Source organism: Muscardinus avellanarius (assembly GCF_963383645.1).
Source record: "Muscardinus avellanarius genome assembly, chromosome: 7".
In the NCBI taxonomy this organism is placed as follows: Eukaryota; Metazoa; Chordata; class Mammalia; order Rodentia; family Gliridae; genus Muscardinus; species Muscardinus avellanarius.
The window spans coordinates 104,004,722-104,027,130 of NC_137793.1; the positions used below are offsets into that span (position 1 = coordinate 104,004,722).

The 22,409-nt window shown below is 50.1% G+C and overlaps 1 protein-coding gene across 1 annotated transcript in view; it reads left to right on the forward strand.

Moving 5' to 3' along the window:
- Positions 1-7,101: 7,101 nt before the first annotated feature.
- NCF2 (neutrophil cytosolic factor 2) overlaps positions 7,102-22,409 on the forward strand; it is a gene marked incomplete at both ends in the record, with an annotated part of 28,490 nt that continues 13,182 nt past the window's right edge. Inside the window, 5 exons of the mRNA XM_080699086.1 lie at positions 7,102-7,275; positions 10,002-10,084; positions 16,135-16,243; positions 19,747-19,881; positions 21,540-21,647. Of these exons, the coding sequence (XP_080555212.1) occupies positions 7,102-7,275; positions 10,002-10,084; positions 16,135-16,243; positions 19,747-19,881; positions 21,540-21,647 (609 nt within the window). The remainder of the gene's footprint in view (positions 7,276-10,001; positions 10,085-16,134; positions 16,244-19,746; positions 19,882-21,539; positions 21,648-22,409) is intronic.

The following is a 22,409-nucleotide window of genomic DNA, read 5'->3' on the forward strand; positions in this document are numbered from 1 at the left end:
GCGGCCAATTGTTTGGGATTACAGCAGTGAGCATGTTGACGGAGACAAGGCTCATCCAACATTCCAACTTGTGTTCACAGGAGAGGAAGTGCGTGAGGACAAAGTCTGTGTAATTTACCTGGTTTGCCTTCTTAGCTGGCCTCCCCAGGACTCCCTGAGGCCCCTGCCACTGAATATAGACTCCTTCTCAGGGACCCCAGGCATTTTGTGGCTTATTTGATGAACAGGAAATAGAAAAGCAGCAGCTGTAAAATATCCAGGTGCTGGGATGACAGGCGTGTATCACCAAGCCTGGTTTAGCATTCGTGTGTGTGTGTGTGTTACTGGGGATGGAACCCAGGGGCATTCTACCTCTAGCCCTATTTTTCTTTATTTTGAAACAGGGTCTCACTGAGGCCGGGCGTGGTGGTGCACGCTTGTAATCCCTGCACTTGGGAGGCAGAGACAGGAGGATCGTGCAGGTTCGAAGCCAGCCGCGTGCGCTGGCTTAGGAGACCCTGTTTCAAAAAAAAAAAATGTAAAAATAGGTCTGGGAGTGTAGCCTGGAGGTAGAAGGGCTTCCAGGAACCCCAGTACCATCAAAAAAAGAAAAAGAAAAATAAATAGGGTCTCACTGAGTTGGCCTTGCTAAGTAGTAGCTGAGACTGTCCTCAAACGGAGCTCTTCCTGTCTCAGCCTCCCAAATGTTGGGATTACAAGTGTGCACCACCACGCCCGGCTTTGGGCATTATTCTTATCACCCTTTGCAGATGGTTAAACTGAGGCTCTGGAGAATAGGAGGGACTTGTGAAGGCTGACTCTGGTAGTACATGACAGAGCCAGGATCTCTGAACCCCAACACACACTATCAGTACGTTCAGGTGGCCACGTGCTTCAGAAGCCACTGAGGTCCCTCCAGACCCATCTCTGACCAGTTAAGCTTTCCTGGAAAACCCAGGGGAAGATTCCAAAGCCCCTCCCTTGGAGTGAGGTTGGGAGCACTGGCTGGGGGAGTCCTGAGACACGCAGAACCAAGACAGATGGGCTAGTGGAGCTGGGGCCCAGATCACAGCAGCAGTGACCAGGTTTCAGTCGCCTCCCAGGGTCCTATGGGTGACACTTCAGTCAGCAACTGCAGGAGGCAGGCCCCAGGGTGGTGGTAGGCAGGAGGGGGAGAGCACTTGTGGCTTCTATTTATAGCACTGTTGCAGGATCTTCAGGGCCTCATCCAAAATGAAAATGTGGGCCTACTGTTGAATATTATTATTTCCAGAGTGTTGGCAGAGAAAGTGAGGGCGGGGCCCTGTGTGACCACAGGGGTCACACACTCGGTTTCACATCTGGCTTAACCGCTGGCTGCCGTAATGAGTGGGTTTATAGAGCAGGGGCGCTGGAAGGGAAGGGTGAGCCAGAATTCTGACTTCTCTGTCTTCCCCAAGTTTACTCAGGATAGTGAGTTACCAGAGCCGTAGGAGGCATGACGCTCCAGCACCTGACCCTTACTATTCCTCCCCCAAAACACACCCCTGCACAGAAGAAAAGGGAGGCTCAACGAGGCAGAAGGCCCCACAGCCAGCTGGAGGAAAGGGGAGATTCGAACCCAGGGCTCTGAAGCTCTCTCTTCTCCTGCACCCTGCCTGCGACACCTGCAAACCCTATGGGGCCCCACAGCTTCTAGGAGCCTCTGGCAGGGAAGGTGCTTTTCCAGGCTAGCTCAGTGTTCTTGACCCTGGCCCTTCTCCCATCATTGATAGCCTCAGCCTCACACCACCTGCTATTTGCTTAGCATTGTTTTTCTGTGTATGTGTGTGTTACTGAGACGGAAACCCAGGGACCTCCTACCTTTTTTATTTTTTAATTAAAAAAATTTTGTAGTACTGGGGATGGAACCCAAGGCCATTGTACCTCTGAAATACACCCCCAGACCTGATTTTTAGTCTATTTATCATCATCATCATCATCATTATTTGGTGGTACTGGGGTTCCTAGAAACCCTTCTACCTCCGGGCTACACTCCCAGACCCATATATATACATATAGTGTGTGTGTGTGTGTGTGTGTGTGTGTGTGTGTGTGTGTGTGTGGTACTGGGGTTTTTATTTGGAAACAGGGTCTCCTAAGCCAGTGCGTGCGGCCAGCTTCGAACCTGCGCGATCCTCCTGTCTTTGCTTCCCAAGCGCGGGGATTACAAGAGTGCACCACCACGCCCAGCCCATTTTTATATTTTTATTTAGAAACGGGGTCTCTTAAACCAAAAAGGCTGGCTTCGAACCACCGCGATCCTCCTGTCTCCACCTCCCAAGCGCGGGGATTACAAGCATGCTCCACCATGCCCAGCTAGTCTTTTTATTTTATTTTTTGGTCGTACTGGGGTTCCTGGAAACCCTTCTACTTCTGGGCTACACTCCCAGACTTATTTTATACTTTTTTTTTTTAATTTGGAAACAGGGTCTCTTAAGCCAGCACGGCTGGCTTCGAACCTACGCGATCCTCCTGCCTCCGCCTCCCAAGTGCAGGCATTACAAGCGTGAGCCACCACGCCCGACGTCTTTTTATTTTTTGAAACAGGGTCTCACTGAGTTGCAAAGGGTCTTGCTAAGTAGCTGAGGCTGTCTGAGAACGACGATCCTCTGGTCTCAGCCTCCCGAATGCTGGGATTACAAGCGTGTGCCACCACGCCCAACTTACCTCTTTTATTTTTTGTTTTGAAACAAGACCTCACTAAGTTGTTGAAGCTGGCTTTTAATCTACAGTTCACCTGTCTCAGCCTCCCAAAGAACTGAGATTACAAGCAGGTGCCGCCACATCCTGCCCAACCGTATTGGGATAACGTACCACTGGCAGCAACCTGTCCCTCCACAAACACCAGTGATACAACAGAAAATTATTCAGTCTTAAAAAATGAGGAAGTGCTTCGTGCACTGATGAGGAACTATTGCTGAAAGAGCAGGGTGCAGCATTTATTCCAAATGGCACGTGTCAAAAAGGGGAGGGATGGAGCTATTTATTTGCATGTGCCTGAAATCTCTGCAAAAGCAATGCCACAAGCCATGGCGTCAAACGCCTGTAATCCTTGCACTTTGGAGGCTGAGACCAGATGATCCCAAGTCCAAAGCCAGCCCCAGCAACTTAGTGAGGCCCTCTGCAACTTAGTGAGACCTTGTTTTAAAATAAAAAATTTAAAGAGTTGGGGGTGTCGCTCAGGGGTAGAATGCCCCTAAGTTCAATCCCCAGTACAAAAAAAAAAAAAAAAAAGAATGCCCAGAAGCTAGTAAAAAGTGGTTTCTTTCTAATGGGCAGAGAAGGTTTGGTAGTGATGCAAGAAAACATTTTCATGTTTGTCCTTTTTCTAGACACATGAATGTAACGTTTATAAGAAATTAAGTGAATTTAAAATATAGCTGGGAAGCCAGGTGTGGTGGTACACACCTGTAATCCCAGCATTCGGGAGGCTGAGACTGGAGGATCGTGGTTTGCGGACAGCCTCAGCTACTTAGTGAGGCCCTCTGCAACTCAGTGAGACCCTGTTTCAAAATAAAGAATAAAAAATAGGGCAGGGGGCGTAGCTCAGAGGTCAAATGCCCCTGGGTTCCGTCCCCAAACCCGCAAAAAAAAAAAAAAATTATATACATATATAGCTGGGCATGGTAGTGCATGCCTGTAATCCAGTGCTTGGGAGGCTGAGAAAGGAGGATCACAGGTTGGAGTTCAGTCTCAGCAACTTAGCAAGACTCTATTTCCAACTTTAAAAAAATTTAAAAAAAGCCATGTGTGGTGGTGAACACTTGTAATCCCAGTATTTGGGAGGCTGAGACTGGAGGATCTCAGTTCGAGGACAGCTGCAGCTACTTAGTGAGGCCCTTTGCAACTCAGTGAGACCCTGTTTCAAAATAGAGTTAAAGATATGGCTGGGGCTATAGCTTGGAGGTAGAATGCCCCCTGGGTTCCATCCACAATACCGCAAAAAATAAAAAATAAAAATAAATAAAAAGGGAGAGGGATGTAGCTCAAAGGTCAATCTCCCCTGGGTTCAATCCCCAATATCAAAAAATATATAATTAATTAAATAAAGCAGTCATTATGATAGAAAGATTTGTCCAAATACTGCCTATAATTCTTTTCTGAGCCACTGATGGAACACATTCCTACTGAGGACGCGGGGCTCTGGTGGGTCCCAGTGTCCACCGGGGGCTCACAGGAGCGGGGTGGTGGCCCTGGAGTACACTGTCAGCCCCTGTCAAGCCAGCAAAGCCCTGGACAGCCTGAGAGCTCGCCGCTGAGTTACAGTGGAAGAGCCCATGATTTCGGAAGCTCCTGGGTCAGAGCAGCTGCGGATGAAGCTCGCGTTGCTGAGACCCTGCAACCCAGAAAAGAGCTGGAGCCCAGAGAGACGGATGCGCCGCTGTGGAGGACCAGCCAACTGTGGCTGCTTTGATGCCCAGCCATTAGCAAAAGAGGCAAGGACCAAAACGGGGGCCTCCCGGGGCTTGGCTTTGAATCCCAACCAAGGGTTCTGGGAAACAGGAGGTGGTCGCCAGCCAGCTCGGGAGGGGAGCCCTGGACAGGGAAGAAGAGCTGCTGTCCACAGAAGAGGACGCGTGAGGGCCGAGTGGGAGAGCCGGTGCCAGTGCCCCGCGCCGGCCTGCGGAGAGGTCACCAGGCCCGGGGGCGGGCAGGTGAGTCAAGAGCTGGTTGAGTTGCTGCAAACGCAGCCTGAGGTTGGTTATCTGTCTTGGTAACCGCACGATTCTGTTGACTCGTGTGAAATCTGTGTTTGGCGTGATGGTTAGACCTTCTTCCAATGAGCTCTTCATTTTATTTATTTATTTATTTATTTATTTATTTATTTATTTTGGCGGTATTGGGGATGGAACCCAGGGGCATTCTACTTCCGAGCTGCACCCCCAGCCCGATTTTTTATTCTTTATTTGGAAACAGGGTCTCACTGAGTTGCAGAGGGCCTCGCTAAGCAGCTTAGGCTGGCCGCAAACCTCGATCCTCCTGTCTCAGCCTCCAAAACACCAGGCCCGGCTTCTTCATTTTATTTTTGTTTTGGTTTTTGATACTGTGGTACTCAGAGAGATTCTATCTCCAAGCCACATCTCCATCCATTTTTATTTTGAAACAGGGACTCTCTAAGCTGCTGAAGCTGGCTGGCCTCTGGTTTGCGATCCTCCTGTCTCAGTCTCCTCAGTGCTGATATTCCAGGCATGCACCACTACGCCTGGCCATGCGCTGTACTTAAAATGTGTCTCCCTGCCAGGCGTGGCGGCACACACTTGCAATCCCAGCGCTTGGGAGGCTGAGACAGGTTAGAAGCCAGCCTTAGCTACTTAGGCTATCAGCAACTTAGTGAGACCCTATTTCCAAATAAAGTATAAAATAAGTGTGGGAGTATAGCCGGAGGTAGAAAAGTCCCTGGGTTCCACCCCCAGTACCACACACACATACACACACACACACCAAAAAAAAAAAATAAAAAGATGAGTCTCCTCCTACTTTGGAGTAGCAAGGAAAGGAACTGGGAATCTGAGTCGCCAATGCAGGACGCTGACCTCTTCCATTTTGCCCAGGACAGGAGAAGGTACTAAGATTACAAGTGGGTACCACCACGCCTGGCTTCTCAGTATGGGCATTAGCAAAAAGTTGGTCTCTTCTGCACTTCCTGAGTGTTTGTAAAAGCCATCTGGGACCCTGATGGGTATTCAGAACCATTCAAGCTGGCTCATAAATGTGTTGATTGAACCGGGTATGGGGGCACACGCTTGTAATCCCAGCATTTGGGAGGCTGAGACCGGAGGATCTGGGTTTGTGGACAGCCTCAGATACTTATTGAGGCCCTTTGCAACTCAGTGAGACCCTGTTTCAAAATAAAAATTAAAAAGTTGGGCTGGGGGTATAGCTAGGAGGTAGAATTCCCTGGGTTCCATCCCCAGTACCACAAAAAAAAGTGTGTTGATTGTTCATTTTAGCTCAAGATAAACACACACACACACACACACACACACACATATACACACACACACACACAACCTGATATACTCAACCAGGCTTGGTGGCGCACACTTGTAATCCCAGTACTTGGGAGGCTGAGACCGGAAGATCACGGTCCACAGTCAGCCTCAGCTACTTACTTCACTAGACCCTGTTTCAAAATAATGAATAAGAGCCGGGCGTGGTGGCACACGCTTATAATCCCAGCATTTGGGAGGCTGAGACCGGAGGATCGCGGTTCGCGGACAGCCTCAGCTACTGAGGCCCTCTGCAACTCAGTGAGACCCGGTTTCAAAATAAAGAATAAAAGATTGGGCAGGGGGTGTAGCTCGGAGGTCAAATGCCTCTGGGTTCCATCCCCAGACCAGCAAAAAAAAAAAAAAGAAAGATAGAAAGAAAGAAAGAAAGAATAAAAATCAGTCTGGGGATGTAGCTTGGGGGTAGAATGCCCCTGGGTTCCATCCCTAGTACCACAAGAAAGAAGAAAGAAAGAAAGAAAGAAAGAAAGAAAGAAAGAAAGAAAGAAAGAAAGAAAGAAAGAAAGAGGAAAAAAGGAAGAAAGAAAGGAAGAAAGAAAGAAATCAGACTGGGGGTGTAGCTCAGAGGTAGAATGCCCCTGGGTTCAATCTCCAGCACCACAAAAATAAAATGAAATAAAATAAAAAACGTGACATATCAGGACAGTCTAGGGGGTTGAGAGGAATGAGCAAGGAATGGAAGTAAGGCTGGAAAGGATTCTCCTCCCATCCCACCCCTCACGTGACAGAGGTGTGGACGCTGAGGAGGAGGCACTGCCCTGCCCAGGTCCCCACCCCAGGCTGCCACAGGAGGGGAGGGCGGGGGCAGAGTGGAGCAGGGTAACCGCGGGCAGAAGCATTTTGGGGAACTGACCCAGGGCAGACAGCCTGGGACGCACTTCCTCCCCCGCACCGCCTCCTCCGCCCTCCCTCTGGTCTCTTTCTTTCTCTCCCTCATAAGTCAGTTGCTGAAAGGTGGGGACACTTCCTGATGCTTTGCGACACTGAGAAACCTTCCTAAAGGAGGCCGGACCCCGTTCTGCACAGGAGGCCGGGACGGGGCAGCACTACTGGAGGAGAGGCTCGCCAGCCTCCTGGACTCCGGCTGGTCATGTCCCTGGCCGAGGCCATCCGCCTGTGGAATGAAGGGGTGCTGGCAGCTGACAAGAAGGACTGGAAAGCCGCCCTGAATGCCTTCAGCACCGTCCAGGACCCCCACTCCCGGATCTGCTTCAACTTGGGCTGCGTGCACACCATCTTGGAAAACATGCCTGAAGCAGAGAAGGTGAGTGGGTGCCCTGCCCAGCCAGCCCGGCCTGTAATTATGGCTCTTGTAGCCCCTTCCTGCTGCACTTTCGAAACCTGACCCCAGAGCTTGGAAAGAACCAAGCCCAGAGGGCCTCATTTAATTGCTGGGAAGAGGAGCCTGGCTCCCGGCAGGTCTAGTGGGCAGCCCCATCCGTCGCAGGTCACGCTCCCTTCACCTCCACCAACTCATCGCGTGGTCAGTCTTTCCCCTCATGAAGACTCCTCTGGGGACAAGGATCTCACCACTTGTCCCTGGTTATCAGGTGCAGCCGCCCTGGTGGCTTTCCGAGAATTTCGGGTGCATCGGCTTTGCCGAGAAAGCGAGCAGAGGCGCTTATGCAAAGCGGCTTTCATTTCGAGGGACAGTAGTGATCAATTAGGTCCTCTTTTTGAGGATTCTGAGGCTGGCAGAAGGAAATCAGACCATGATTGATTGATGATGTCGGTGAAGGACATGGTGCAGGATGTCTTTCCAGCTCTCTCTCTTTCTTTCTTTCTTTCTTTCTTTCTTTCTCTTTCTTTCTTTCTTTCTTTCTTCCTTCCTTTCTTTCTTTCCTTCTTCTTTCTTTCTAATGGTGCTGAGGCTTGAACCCAGGGACATTTTTTTGTCCAAGCTACGTCCTCAGCCTTATCTTCTTGCTCTGAAGCAGGGTCTTGCTGGCTGCTGAAGGTCTCACGATGTTACCGAGTCTGTCTTCGGACCAGCGATCCTTCTGTTTCAGCCTCCCAAGTACTTGGACTATAGGCGTGTGCCACCACGCCCAGCTTACAATATTTCTTTTTCTCTCTTTAAGTCTGTAGTTTAGGGCTGGTTGAGCATTCTCAATAATCACTGTTTTAGGATTGCTTATAGTAAGGTGGAGAGAGTGTGCAGTGGGGAGGCAGAAGGTCCAGGATCAAACCCCATCTCCTCTCCTTGGATCTGTAGGATGAAGCAAGCTACATAAACTTCGATCCCTGAGCATGTGTGTGTGTGCGTGTGTGTGTGCGCGCGCGTGTGTGTGCGTGTGCACGTGTGTGTGCGTGTGTGTGTTGTGTGCGCGTGTGTGTGTTGTGTGGTACTGAGGATTGAACTCACGAGCATTGTACCTCGGAGCTACACCCCCAGCCCTATTTTATTTTATTTTATTTTATTTTATTTTATTTTGTGGTACTGGGGGTGGAACCCAGGGGCTTTTCTACCTCCAGGCTATACTCCCAGACCTAATTATTTTATACTTTATTTGGAAACAGGGTCTCACTAAGTTGCTGAGAGCCTCACTAAGTAGCTGAGGCTGGCTTCAAACCCGTGCGATCCTCCTGTCTCAGCCTCCCAAGCGCGGGGATTACAAGCGTGCGCCACCACGCCCGGCTATTTTATTTTTTAATGTTGAAACAGGGTCTTGCTGGGTTGATGAGACTCTCACTACTTGCCGAGGCTGTCATCGAATCTGCGACCATCCTGTCTCAGCCTCCCAAGTACTAAGATTACAAGTGTGCACCACCACGCCTGGCTTCTCAGCGTCCTGAGAGCGACTGCCCTAAAGTTGAAGTGAGGCCCCAGCTGTTAAGGTGCTGGAGCGCTTCACATCACTGTATTCCACTTTTTCTTCTGCCATTTTCTGCCAGCCTTTGCAAAGTGGTACATAGATGGCTGACTCGCCAGCACCCCTTAAAGAGCCAGTTCACCCCTCCGTCATCCCGTGACCAGCATGGGGTGTGACAAGCCTCACCACACTAGTGCTCCCGACAGGAAGAGGGACAGGCAGGCAGAACACTTTCACATCTCAGAAGATGATCTCAGCTCCAAAGTCACTGCCAGAGGGACAGAGCGTGCGAGGTCACTGGCCTCTGCCTGGAGGGCAGACAGTGTCTCCACCTCCCCTGCTGGGGGCCTGCTGAGGGACTGAGCAAGCAGCTCCGCACATCCTGAGGGCTGGAGAGAGTGAGTGCATGTTGTCGGGGAGACAGGATTGGCCAGGGGACAGCTGGTGGGCCAGCTACACGGCAGGCGGTGGCCTGGCCCGGGGACCTGTGGCCTCAGCTCACGGGCTCCTGGCTGTCCTGTTTGCGTTCCTCCACTGCTGGCCGACTCCTTCTCTCTGCCCTTCTTTGACTTCCTGCTTGAGCCCTTAATACGAGCATTCCACAGATAGTCTCATTTATTACTTTAATTATGCAGTACTTACCTAATAAGTATAATAATTTACATTTTTTGTGTGTGGTACTGGGGATGAAACCCAGAGGCATTCTTCCTCCAAGCTACACCCCAAGCCTTAATTTTTATTCTTAATTTTGAAACAGGGTCTCACTGAGTTGCACAGGGCCTCACTAAGTAGCTGAGGCTGTCCGCAAACCCAGATCCTCCTGTCTCCGCCTCCTGAATGCTGGGATTACAAGCGTTGGTCACCAGGGCTAACAATTGACATATGTTAATTATATTATCTGCATTTTCATGAGTTGCACTGTTTTGATTCTGCCGGTAGTCCTGAAAGGCAGAGAGCCTATCCCCACTTCACGGAAGGGAAAACTGGGGCCCGTGGGGATCAGGTGATCGGCCTTGTGCTGGTGACATCGGGGTGTTCTGCCCCGGTGTCTGGCCCAGGCTTCGTGGTGCCCTGGAGACCTCGGTCACTCTTGTGCTCTCCCTGAGTCTCCTCCCGGCTCCCCCGCGCCCCCTCACTGCCCATCTCCACAGCCACGTGTGGGCCCTTCTCTCCCCAGGCCTTTTCCAGAAGCATCATCCGAGACAAGCACTTGGCCGTGGCCTACTTCCAGCGAGGGATGCTCTACTACAAGACAGAGAAGTAAGTGGCCTGAAGACGAAGTGAGTACCCACGCTGGGGTGGGCTGGGGAGGAAACCCAGGGGTCTCAGCTTGCCAGACCTGGTGTCCAAAAAGTATCTTCCAGCCGTGACACAAACTGTCATCCTCAGTACTTGGGAGGCTGAGGCAGGAGGATCACAGGTAGGAGGCCAGCCTTAGCCACTTAGCGGGACCCTCAGCAACTTAGTGAGACCTATTCAAAATTAAACAAGAATCTTTATGAAGGGACAAGGTTGGCTCCAGGGTTCAATTCCCCACTACCATAAAGAGTATCTTCCAGCCTCTGCTGAGAAGGAAGCCTGACCCGGCTTCGTGGTCAGTTGTGCAAGAAACCAGCACACAAGGCTCTCTGGAGAGGGAGGGCAGGCCTGCGAGGTCCACCCAAGGGCCCGGGATCTACTGCATCCTGCCCTTCTGCAAGCACAGCTCCCCCGCGGGGCCACCCTGGCGCCCGCCTCTGCGCCGTGTGGCATGATCCTGGTAAGAGGGTGCGATCACATCACAACCCAGCTTCATTCCAGCAAAACGTGCTGAACTCAAGGCCCGGGTTAAATGAGAACGCAAACTCAACAGTAGATGTATAAGAATGAGTTCATGTGGATAAATAAGTAGGATATATTAAAGGAGCAGGAAAAGTTCACAGCAGGTGTCAGATTTTAAAACAGTTTTCAAAGCAGGGCACATAGCACGTTCTCCTTCGTTTCACAAAACAAAGCCTGGAAAGATGTAGACCAGAATAGTGCGGGGAATTCTTCCCGGATGGTGGGATGACAGACAAGTCCATTTCCAGCCGGGCATGGCGGCGCACGCTGTAATCCCAGCATTCGGGAGGCTGAGACAGGAGGATCGCAGGTTCGCGGCCAGCCTAAGCTGCTTAGTGAGGCCCTCTGCACCTTAGTGAGACTGTCTTGAAATAAAGAATAAAAAGTAGGGCTGGGGATGTAGCTTGGAGGTCGAATGCCCTATCTGCAGATCTGGTGTGTTATAGTCAATATGAAATAATTAATAAGAAAGTAAATACTAAATGAAAAGTTCATCTCAATTTCTACTCCCTCCCAAATGCCCTACCTCTGAGCTACACTCTCAGTCCTTATTTTATTTTTATTTTGAAACAGGGTCTCACTAGATTGATGAGAGTCTCACTACTTGCTGAGGCTGTCCTTGAACCTGGGATCCTCCTGTCTCAGCCTCTGAAGTACTGGGATTACATCATGCCTGGCTAGGAAACATATTCTAGGTGTGAATACCAAATGCCGTGGGCAAGGGCAGAGGGCAGACTCGCCCTTCACAGAGATTGTTCCATCGGTGTACACAAGTTCTAGGGAAGAATAGCCACTAACAGGGAAACTGGTGAGTGCGGTGCAGGTGGGCTGGGCCTTGACGGGGCAGCGGCCATAGAGGATGTGCAGGCAGGGGAGGGGCCTGGGCTCTGATCCTGGGACACTTTGATCGTACGGTTTGGTCTGAACACAGTCTGTAGAGCCTGTGTGCTCAGCCGTTGCTAGGGGCAACCACAAGACAGTCAGAGGATTTGGAAGATACAGAGGTAACCAATTACCTGCATGGTAAGAAGCAGCGGAAGTCTTCCCCAAAGAAAAACCACAGACCAGAGACATTTCGGGAGAGAGAGCCTGGGACTAGGAAAAGACAGGCTGTTTCCCTGGCTCACCACGTGCCTCCGTTTGACCTCCTGTCTCCTTTCTTAACAGCCCCTCACTCCGCCATTCCTGCATCCTCTCTACTCTAGATGTGTAGGATATGCCGGGAGAGCCGGGGCACAGTGGTGCACCGTGATTCCAGTACTTGGGAGGCTGAGACAGGAGTATCCTAGGCTGAGGCCAGTGTGTGGTAACTTAGGTGAGACCCTGTTTCTAAATTAAAAAAATAAGGATAAAATTGGACCGAAGGTGGGACACCCCTGGATTCAATTCCCAATACTATGGGAGGGCGGGGAGAAATGAAAAGAAAAATAATACGCAGGGAAGCCAAGAATAAAACCTGCAGCCTACTTTAAACCTCAAAAGACAAACTCTAAGGCCAACCCTTTAATTAGCTCTAGTAACCTGTAATAAGGACAGAGGACAGTGAGGGACCGCCCGTTCCTAGAAGGCATTCCCACAGGCTACACGCTCTCAAACCCCAGAGCCCAGAAGGCTAAGATTTTGAGTGACTTAGAATGATCTAGGAATGAGACTTGGGACTCCACTGATCTGCTTGGTAACAGTTAAATCGGAAAGAAAGGTTTGCCAAAGTTACTCTTTAGTTTAGCAACACTCTGATGAGGAAATAGTGTAAGTGAGACACTGTTCTTTTTTTTTTTTTTTTTTTTTTTTTTGCGGTACTGGAAATGGAACCCAGGGGCAGTCGACCTTGAGCTACACCCCCAGCCCTATTTTTTGTTCTTTATTTGGAAACAGGGTCTCACTGAGTTGCAAAGGGCCTCACTAAGTAGCTGAGCCTGTCCGCCAACCGTGATCCTCCTGACTCAGCCTTCAAATGCTGGGATGACAAGCGTGCGCCACCACGCCCGGCTGAGACACTGTCCTTGACCCTGAGCCAGCTCCTGTTTTTGCCCACACCTCAGGCGTTGGGTCGCCCTGACCTTCTCCCCCGCTTCCTCTTCCCTTGCTGGCCGCGCCGTGGTGGCTGAGTGGTAAAATGCATGGGCTCTCTTCCGTGGAACAAGGCACAAGCCCATGTGTTCTTTGTTTTTTTTTTTTTAATTTTGGGGTTTTTTTGGTGGTACTGGGGGTGGAACCCAGGGGCTTTCTACCTCTGGGCTACATTCTCAGACCTATTTTATATTTTATTTGGAAATAGGGTCTCACTAAATTGCTAAGAGCCTCACTAAGTAGCCGAGGTTGGCTTTGAACCTGTGTCATCCTCCTGTCTCAGCCTCCCAAGCGCAGGGATGACAAGCGTGCGCCACCACGCCCGGCTAGGCCCACACATTCTTTCCCTGTGTGGTCTTGGGGATACAGACATGGAGCTCCGTACTTGGAACTGCAGCAGCCGTTGCTGGGCAGGGCTAGCCTCTCTCCGAGGACCACCCTCCGCTGGTAACCTCCCAGCTCCTAGATCTGTTCCTGGGATCCGCAGAGTGGCACCAGCCCTGACCCTGGTCAGGTGGCCTCGTGAATCCACTGCTTCCTCTCGCTCACTCCTGAGGGCACCGAGCTTCCGCTTTATCTCATTTTTACCAAGACAAACACAGTCATTTCTAAAATGATTTTCTTTCCTTTTGTTCTTTCATCCTTTTTTCCTCCTCCTCCTCCTCCTTCTCCTCCTCCTTCTCCTTTTCTTCTTTTTTGAGTTACAGGAGATTGAACTTAGGGCCATTCTACCTCCCAGTCATATCCCCGGCCTTCTTTTTGTTTTGTTTATTGGTGGGGGGGGGGCTGGGGATTGAACTCAGAGACATTCTACCTCTGAGCTATACTCCCAGACCAATTTTATTTATTTGGAAACAGGGTCTTGCTAGGTTTCTTAAGAGCCTCACTAAGTTGCCGAGGCTGGTTTTGAACCTGTGATCCTCCTGTCTCAGCCTCCCAAGTACTGGGATTACAGGCATGCACCACCACACTCAGCTTTTTTTTTTTTTTTTTTTAATTTTCAAACAGGGTCTTGCTAAGTTGCTGAGTGTCTCGTTAAGTTGCTAAGGATGGCTTCAAACCTGCAATCGTCCTGTCTCAGTTTCCCAAGAACTAGAATTACAGGGTGAGCCACCACGCTTGGCTATGGACTTCTCTTACACAAGTATAGTAGTGGGGACCTGGCGAGCTTACTTCTTACTGAGCTAGGCATCCCCTCCAGTTGCAGTGGGATTCGGTTTAGGGTGATAATGCTGCAGGGGGCGTTTCTCTCGCTTCCTCCCTCTACCCATCGTCAAAGTCCCAACAGGACAGAGTGAGAGGTGAGCATTCCAGGGCGTCCCCCCCTCCCGCCCCTCTGGCCTGTCTTGTCATCAGATATGGAGAGGAGACCCTGAGTGTCTTCAGCCCGAGTCTCATGAACTTCTGAGCTGTAGAAATAAGAACCACAGGAGGCTTTAGAGGAAGCTGGTTAGCGGGGCAAGGCGGCCAGGCTTTCTCCCTGAGAGTTGGAGATAAGGGGACAGACAGGACAGTCGGCTCAGAGCCCCTGACATGGCCACGCAGGAGCTATCGGACTTAGTTCTTCTTCCAGCTTGCTGGATGCAGATGGCGTGGGGCCTCGTTAGCAGAACCCGCAGGGACTACAGGGGTTACTAAGAAACCTCTATAGACCCTATTACAAAATGTGGGGAGCCATTAACGCTTTCCCCTAGATTAGTGTCTCTGACTCAGCTGACTGTCCTTCACCCAGAGTCAACAAGGTTTGGGGAGAAGATCAAATGGTGATGGCACGAGGGTACTGATTAACCTATCTGTAGTATATGTGTTTTGTATTGGTCTTTATTGTATTCTGGTGGTGTTAGCACGAAGATATTGATTGACCTGTGACTGTATAAATACCTCTGGAAAAACAAACCCAGCATCTGCGCAATAAAGATGAGATTGACCCAGAAGTAGGCGTCGGCCAGGAGCGTCGGCGCAATAGAGAATACTGACCCAGGCGTAGTTGTCGACCCGTAGGAAATATTGACCCAAGAACAGGGGTCGGCCAGTAGAGGTAGTAGGCTGGTGGCCCCCCCACGTTAGAATTAAAAATTCTTCATCCTCACACCTCTCTTCAGAACCCGTACTTTTGCCGGCTGGCTCCGGCAACAAAATGATGTTTTTATTTAAATTTGTTTTTTATTTTGGTCCTGGGGATTAAATCCAGGGGCATTGTCTGAACTACACTCCCAGCACTATTTTATTTATTTATCTATGTTTGAAACATTAAGTTGCTGAGGGCCTCGCTAAGTTGCTGAGGCTGGCTGCAAACCTGTGACCCTCCTGTCTCAGCCTCCCGAGTACAGGGATTACAGGTGTGCACCAGCACATCCAGCTATAAAAAAAATAGTGACGAGGAGCCGTCTCAGGTTCAGAGCTTGTGAAGAGCCAGGGACCCCTGCCAGGAGTGGGGACTTGGGCAGTGTAGCCAGGGCACCCATGGGAGTCATGGTGTGTGGGTCAAAGCGCCCCATGGGGGCCATTGGTGCGGGCCCGCAGGGAGCACAGCATCGGCCCCCAGGACGCGGCCTCACAGCTCCTTGAAGGCTCCAAACAGCACCGAAGGGACTTGTAAGAAGGGCGAGGAGGAGCGGGCTGCGGCTATTTCAAACTTTTCATACTGAACGTATTCAGACCTGCCCAGTGGGAAGAAGAGCTGAGCGTCAGAGTGGACGCCAGCACCCATGGGTGCAACTTGGGGGCTGGGGAGGGACCTTTGGAGAGGGAGGGAGGGGCTGCAAGGGTGACACTTGAGCTCAAAGCCTTGGATTTGTTTTGTTTTATTTTTGGTATTAAGGATTGAACCCAGGGGCATTCTACCTCTGCGTTACATCTCTATACCTTTTTTATTTTTGTTTTGAAACAGAGTCTTCCTAGGCTACTGAGAGTCTCGCTACATTGCTGAGGCTGTACTTGAACCTGTGATCCTCCTGACTTGGCCTCCCAAATACTGGAATTACAGGTGTGCCACCACACCCGGCCTCAAAGACTTGTTTCAAAGCTCAAAGATTTGTATAAAAAGACAGTTGGCAGGGATACCCCTGGCCTGATTTTTTTTTTCCCCACACAAAGCAAGCACTGAATAATTAATTCATCAGTTCTTTTTCCCTCTGTTTGAGCCAAGATCTCTAAACATCTTGATAGGCTGGAGAATTACAGAGAGGATTTTGCTGGGCTCTTGAAATGTCAGGTAGACCCAAGTCGCTCTTCAAGCTAAAATCCACCTGCTTGGTGGCTCAGCAGGAGGCCAGGCACACCTGCAGGTTAATGCTAGAGCTGGTGAAAAGAAGCCGGGAAGGCCTCTCCCCGCAACGTGGATGGTCAGGAAGAAGCAGGGACACCTTGTATTCTGTGTTGATTCCTCCAACTGGTTAATTTCTTCTTCCATCCTACAGATATGACTTAGCTATTAAAGACCTGAAAGAGGCCTTGACTCAGCTCCGAGGGAACCAGCTGATAGACTACAAGATCCTGGGGCTGCAGTTCAAGCTGTTCTCCTGTGAGGTGAGGGATGGATGCGGGCAGGGCAGAGGGTCAGTTACAGCCCACGGGTACGTGGTCAGCCGACTCCTCAGGGCATGCGAAGCTGTTGAGCTTCCTGGGCCTGGAGGCTCAGGTTATCCTGAAGTAACGGCGTGGTGGTGCATGCTTGTAATCCCAGCATTTGGGAGGCTGAGACAGGAGGATCATGGTTCGTGGGCAGCCTCAGCTTCTTAGTGAGACTCTACAATTCAGTGAGACCCTGTTTCAAAATAAAGAATAAAAAATAGGGCCAGGGGTGAAGCACGGAGGTCGAATACCCCTGGGTTCCATCCCCAGATCCGGAAAAAAAAAAAAAAAAAGATTCAGAGCTGTGCCTTGTGGTGCACATTAGCGATCCCTGTACCTGGGAAGCTGAGATGTGAGGACCATGGGTTTGAAACCCTGTTTCAGCATAAAAAAGGGCTAGGGGAGTCACTCGAGGTTGAACCCCACTGGGTTAAATCCCTAGTATCAAGGGAAGAAGAAAAAGAAGGAGAAGGAGAAAAAAAATAAGATTCAAATGGGCTGGTGATGTCGCTCAGCAGAAGAGCCCTCGCCGAGCACTTGTGAGGCCCAGAGTTTGTTCCCAAGTAGAGAGAGAGAGAGAGAGAGAGAGAAGAGAGAGAAGAGAGAGAGAAGAGAGAGATGAGAAGAGAGAGAGGGGGAAAAGAAGGAGGAGGAGGAGGAGGGAGAGAAAGGGGAGGAGGAGGAAAGGCAAGAGGGAGTGAACAATTTCAGGCTGGTCGCTGAGTCCTGGTTGCTGTGCATTTTATTGCTATCATTGCTCAAAAGGTCAAGCAAAGATGAACCCAGCAGGCTCTCTCAGGGGAGACGACTTGACTGTGTTGGCCTGTGAGAGTATCATAATAATTTGCATGTTTTGTGTAGCAGATCTTATCCACCTGAATTGCTTTACCTTAGGGAGATCTTGTTCTGGTACTAGGATCTTTCCTTAAGGGAAAGTCTGAGCATCTGCTCAGCATTATACTCTCAAATTCAAATCCAGAACCCGGGACTCAGGGTGTGTGTGTGTGTGTGTGTGTGTGTGTGTGTGTGTGTGGTGGTTCTAGGAATTGAATCCAGGGGCTTTCTGCTTCTGAGCTATACTCCCAGCCCTTTTAATTAATTAATTTATTTTATTTTGGTACAAGGTCTTGCCAAGTTGCTGAGGCTGGCCTTGAGCCTGCGATCTTCCTGTCTCAGCCTCCCAAGTACAGGGATTACAAGTGTGCACCCCCATGCCCGGCACAGATGACCTTTTAATCCTTCCTGCCTCTAGGTTCTATGCTGTCTCCTTGGGGGGGGTTACTGGGGATGGAACCCAGGGGCATTCTACCCCCAATCTACACCCCAGCCCTATTTTTTATTCTTTATTTTGAAACAGGGTCTCACTGGGTTACAAAGGGCCTCACTAAGTACCTGAGGCTGTCCTTGAACTGCGATCCTCCTGTCTCAGCCTCCCGAATGCTGGGATTACAAGCGTGTGCCACCACACCCGCCTCCTCTGTGCTGTCTTAGCATTGCATGAATTTGGTTGACACCCAAAGAGAGAATGAGGATAATTTGGCACAAATCTGTCTCCTCTTGCTCAAACAGCTCAAAGCACATATTTCAGTAAAGATTTCCACAGAAAGGCAGCCTTTTTTTTTTTTTTTTTTTTTTTTGGTGGTACTGGAGGTGGAACCCAGAGGCTTTCTACCTCTGGGCTATACTCCCAGACCCATTTTATATTTTATTTGGAAACGGGGTCTCACTAAGTTGCTGAGAGCCTCACTAAGTAGCTGAGGCTGGCTTCGAACCTGCGGGATCCTCCTGTCTCAGCCTCCCAGGCGCGGGGATGACAAGCGCGCCCATCACTCCCGGCTAGGCAGCCTCTTTTCTGTATCACCAAAAGCGGAGGCATGATTGGCTTTGGCTTAGCAGGTGCATGGCTTTTCCCAAATGACCTCCTCCAACCCCTCCTGCCCCCAAATATACATCCGTAGCTTTAAAAACTAAAATCCCCGCAAATGTCAAGGATCTTTATTTAGAATAATTTGTAGAAAAAAAATTTTAAAGTCCCCTTGCTTTAGTTTCTCAGGAACAAGAGTCAAGCCTTCCCAGGGTTGCTCAGGGCTAAAAATAGAGTCTCCAGCTGCCCAGAGGCCCTGGGGACGCGTGGCCTCACCACATCCCTGCAGAGGCCTAGCAACATTTGCTTCCTCTCACAGAATGGGCGGTGAGGCCTCGAGCTGGGAACCAGTGGAGTTCCACCAGCTTCTGGCGGAGGGTTTCCTCCTGCGGCACTGATGATGCCCCGGGCCATCTTCATTGTGGGCGTACCCCGCGCATGTGCACTGGGCAGCATCCCTGAGCTCTACCCACTAGGTGCCAGTAGCACCCTGTTCTTATCACGATGACCCACACTGTGTCCACACATCGCCGGTCACCCCACTGAGAACCCTTGCACACATTAAAGGCTTGGGGACCAAGTGACTCTAGAAAAAGGATCACACCACAGTGGTATCCAAAAAGAACTCCAGGAAGCTAGGCATGGTGGTGCCCCTCTGTGATCCCCGTATGTAGGAGCTGAGACAGGAGGATGGCAGGTTCAAGGACAGCCTCAGCAATTTAGCGAGATCCTCATTAACCTAGTGAGACTGTTTTAAAACAAGAAATAAAAAAGGGATGGGGGCATAGTTCAGAGGTGGAATGCCCTTGGGTTTAATCTCCAGTGCTACCAAAAAAGGAAAGGAAAGGAAAGGAAAGGAAGGAAGGAAGGAAGGAAGGAAGGAAGGAAGGAAGGATCCAGGAGAGGACCAGCTTCCCCACAGTTGGGGGCCGAGATGACCGGAGGCATCTCAGATGATCAGGCAATCTGGCTAAGTGGTTTTCCTGCAGTGGGGCTGCACCTCCCCGCTCCTAGGGCCAGGACCCTCTATGCCACGGGGACCCACCATTCATTTCCCACCTTACCTTCCTCTCTTCCCTCCATGCATAAAACCTTGTCTCCTGAGAAATCACACCATTCTTCTTGAAGACTCTCAAAGGTTTTTTGCCACCAGATCACAAAAAGGTCTCAAGAGAACCAAATAGGAGTTTTGAGCCACCTTGACTCCCCCCCCACCCCCCCGCACAGAGGATGAGGGCAAGTGTAGGGCAGCCACACATGTTCAGATGCTTTTTTTAAATTTATGATCCCAGGTCTGCCCAGGTAAACCCATCTTTTAGTTTTAAATATTCTATGTTGAAAATGCATCAAGCAGGCACGGTGGTGCACGGCTGTAATCTCAGCCCTTGGGAGGCTGAGACAGGAGGGTCGCGGTTTTGAGACCCGACTCAGCAACTTATTGAAGTCAGTCAGTGAGAACCTGTTTCAAAATAACAAATAAACACATACATAAATAGCTAGAGAGGGCTGGGGGCGTCTCTCAGAGGTGGAATGCCCCAGGGTTCAAGCCTCAAAGAAAGTCTCGGGTTGGATGGTGTGGCCTCTGCCTTGGCAGGTGTTGTACAACATCGCTTCCGTGTACGCCAAGAAAGGGGAGTGGAAGAGGGCCGAAGAACAGCTGGCTCTGGCCATGAACATGAAGTCTGAGCCCAGGCACGCCAGGATCGACAGGGCCATGGAGAGCGTGTGGGTGCGTGGCGGCGACAGCCGATTCCCTTGGCTTCTTTCTTATTTCGGGGACTCCATAAAAGGGGGTATTTGTGCTTTCTGAGTAAACTGTTTTTGCAGCATAGATCCATCTAAGATGATGATATTATTATTATTATTATTATTATTATTATTATTATTATTATTATTATTTGTACTGGAGGTTGACCCAGGGGGATTCTACCTCCAAGGTAACATCCCCAGCTCTATTTTATTTATTATTATTTATTTATTTGGTACTGGGGATTGAATCCAGGGCATTCTACCCCCAAGCTATATCCCATCCCTTTTTGTTTGTTTTGGTTTGGTCTCAGTAGGTTTCTGACAGTATTGCTATTCCTAAGACTGTCCTCAAATCTATGACCCTCTGGTCTTTGCCTCCCAAGTACTGGGATTACAGATGTGTGCCACCATGCCTGGCCTGATGATGATGGTGATGGTGGTGGTGATGATAATGATGATGATGATAATGATGGTGGTGATGATGGTGATGGTGATGGTGATAATGGTGATGGTGATAATGATGATGATGATAATGATGGTGGTGATAATGGTGATGATGGTGATGATGATGATAATGATGGTGGTGATGATGGTGATGATGATGATGATGGTGGTGATAATGGTGATGATGGTGATGATGATGGTGATGATGATGGTGGTGATGATGATAATGTGGTGATAATGGTGATGATGGTGATGATGATGATAATGATGGTGGTGATGATGGTGATGATGGTGGTGATGATGATAATGATGGTGGTGATAATGGTGATGATGGTGATAATGGTGATGGTGGTGATGATGGTGATGATGATGATGATGATGGTGATGGTGATGGTGATGATGATGATGATGGTGATAACGGTGATGGTGATGATGATGGTGGTGATGATGGTGATGATGATGGTGATGATGGTGATGATGATGGTGATGATGGTGGTGATAATGGTGATGATGGTGATGATGGTGATGGTGATGAAAGTCTTGCTAAGTTGCTAAGGCTAGTCTCAAAACTGATCCCTGTCTTAGCCTCCCATGTACTGAGATTACAGGGCGTGTGCCACCTTGCCTGGCTTTTATTTTTTATTTCAAGGCAGATTGTACTTCAATTTGCAATCCTCCTGTCTCAATCTCCCGAGTCGCCAGGATTATAGGCATACTTGGGGCCAGGCCATTCTTGTGGTCATATCCCCAAGTGGGGAGAGAACCCAAGACATCACACAGAGGAGAGACAGTGCCAGGAAAAGGGTGTGGGGCAAATACATCAACAGCTGCTCACACAGCCTCTCGGCGTAAAGGGATATTGAGACCAACTATTCCTACTTAAACACTATAATTAGACTGCTTCTTACCTTTTTGGAAAGAGTTCCTTCATGAGGCCATTTCAATAAATCCTTGCATCTGTTCAGTGTAGGAAGCGAGACAAGTCTCACCACCTCATTTGCAGATAAGGAGACAGAGCCACAAGTGGTATCAAGATGTCACGGTCACCGGTTGGTGGTGGATGGCACATCAGTGGTGGCTGTAGTGTCTAGGTTTCCTAAAGCTCTGTGATGTTTGTGCCACGATAAGACAGCACGTGTCTTTTAGAAGGTGTCGCTACAGCCAAGCGACCCGTGACGCTACTTTCTCTTTCAGAAGCAGAAGCAGTACGAGCCTGTGATGATCCCCGTGGGCAGGTTGTTCCGACCCAATGAGAGGCAGGTGGCTCAGCTGGCCAAGAAGGACTACCTGGGCAAGGCCACGGTAGGGGGACCGCTCGCCGCCCGCCCGAGCTCCTGTTGGGCGGAGGGACTCAGAAGAGGCGTCCTCCCCGTGGCTCAGCCCGGTGCTGTCAAGGAGACCTGCTAACCGGGAGGAGGTCTGGCTGACAGAAGGGCCCACCTAGCTTCTCCAGGCTCCACCCATTCCTCCCTGCAGCTGAGCCTGGATGAGTAGACCCTCATGAGTTGCCCCCAGGATGCTGTGACCTGGGACTGAGCCAATGGTGGGCAGAATGTGTTAGGGAGAAAGGACCGGAAGGGGGCTCCCTCGGCTTCCTGCCTCCTGGGGTCCCCTCCCCTGTCTTCCAAGGACTCTCTCCCCACTTCCACGGCCCCACCCCTAGGCTCCTTCTCAAACTGCACTCCTTCTAAATCCAGGTCTCAGGTCCCTTCAGACATGATTCAAAGTGAGTCAGCAGTCTCCTTTCAGAACTGTGCTCGGCTTTGACCCATTTGTAGGACTAAGATTGCCCGGTGGCTGCATAGCTGGGCTCAGCACAGGAGCAGAGGCCAAGAGGGACTAGGTGAATGGAAATATCCATCGATAGGTGAATGGATAAACAAATGTGGCATATCCATATTCTGGAATATTAATCAGTCATAAAAAAGGAATGAAGTACTGCTATATGCTACAATATGGATGGACCTTGAAAACCTTATGCTGTGTCTAAGAAGCCAGACACAGCCGGGCGCGGTGGCGCACGCTTGTAATCCCAGCATTCGGGAGGCTGAGACCAGAGGATCA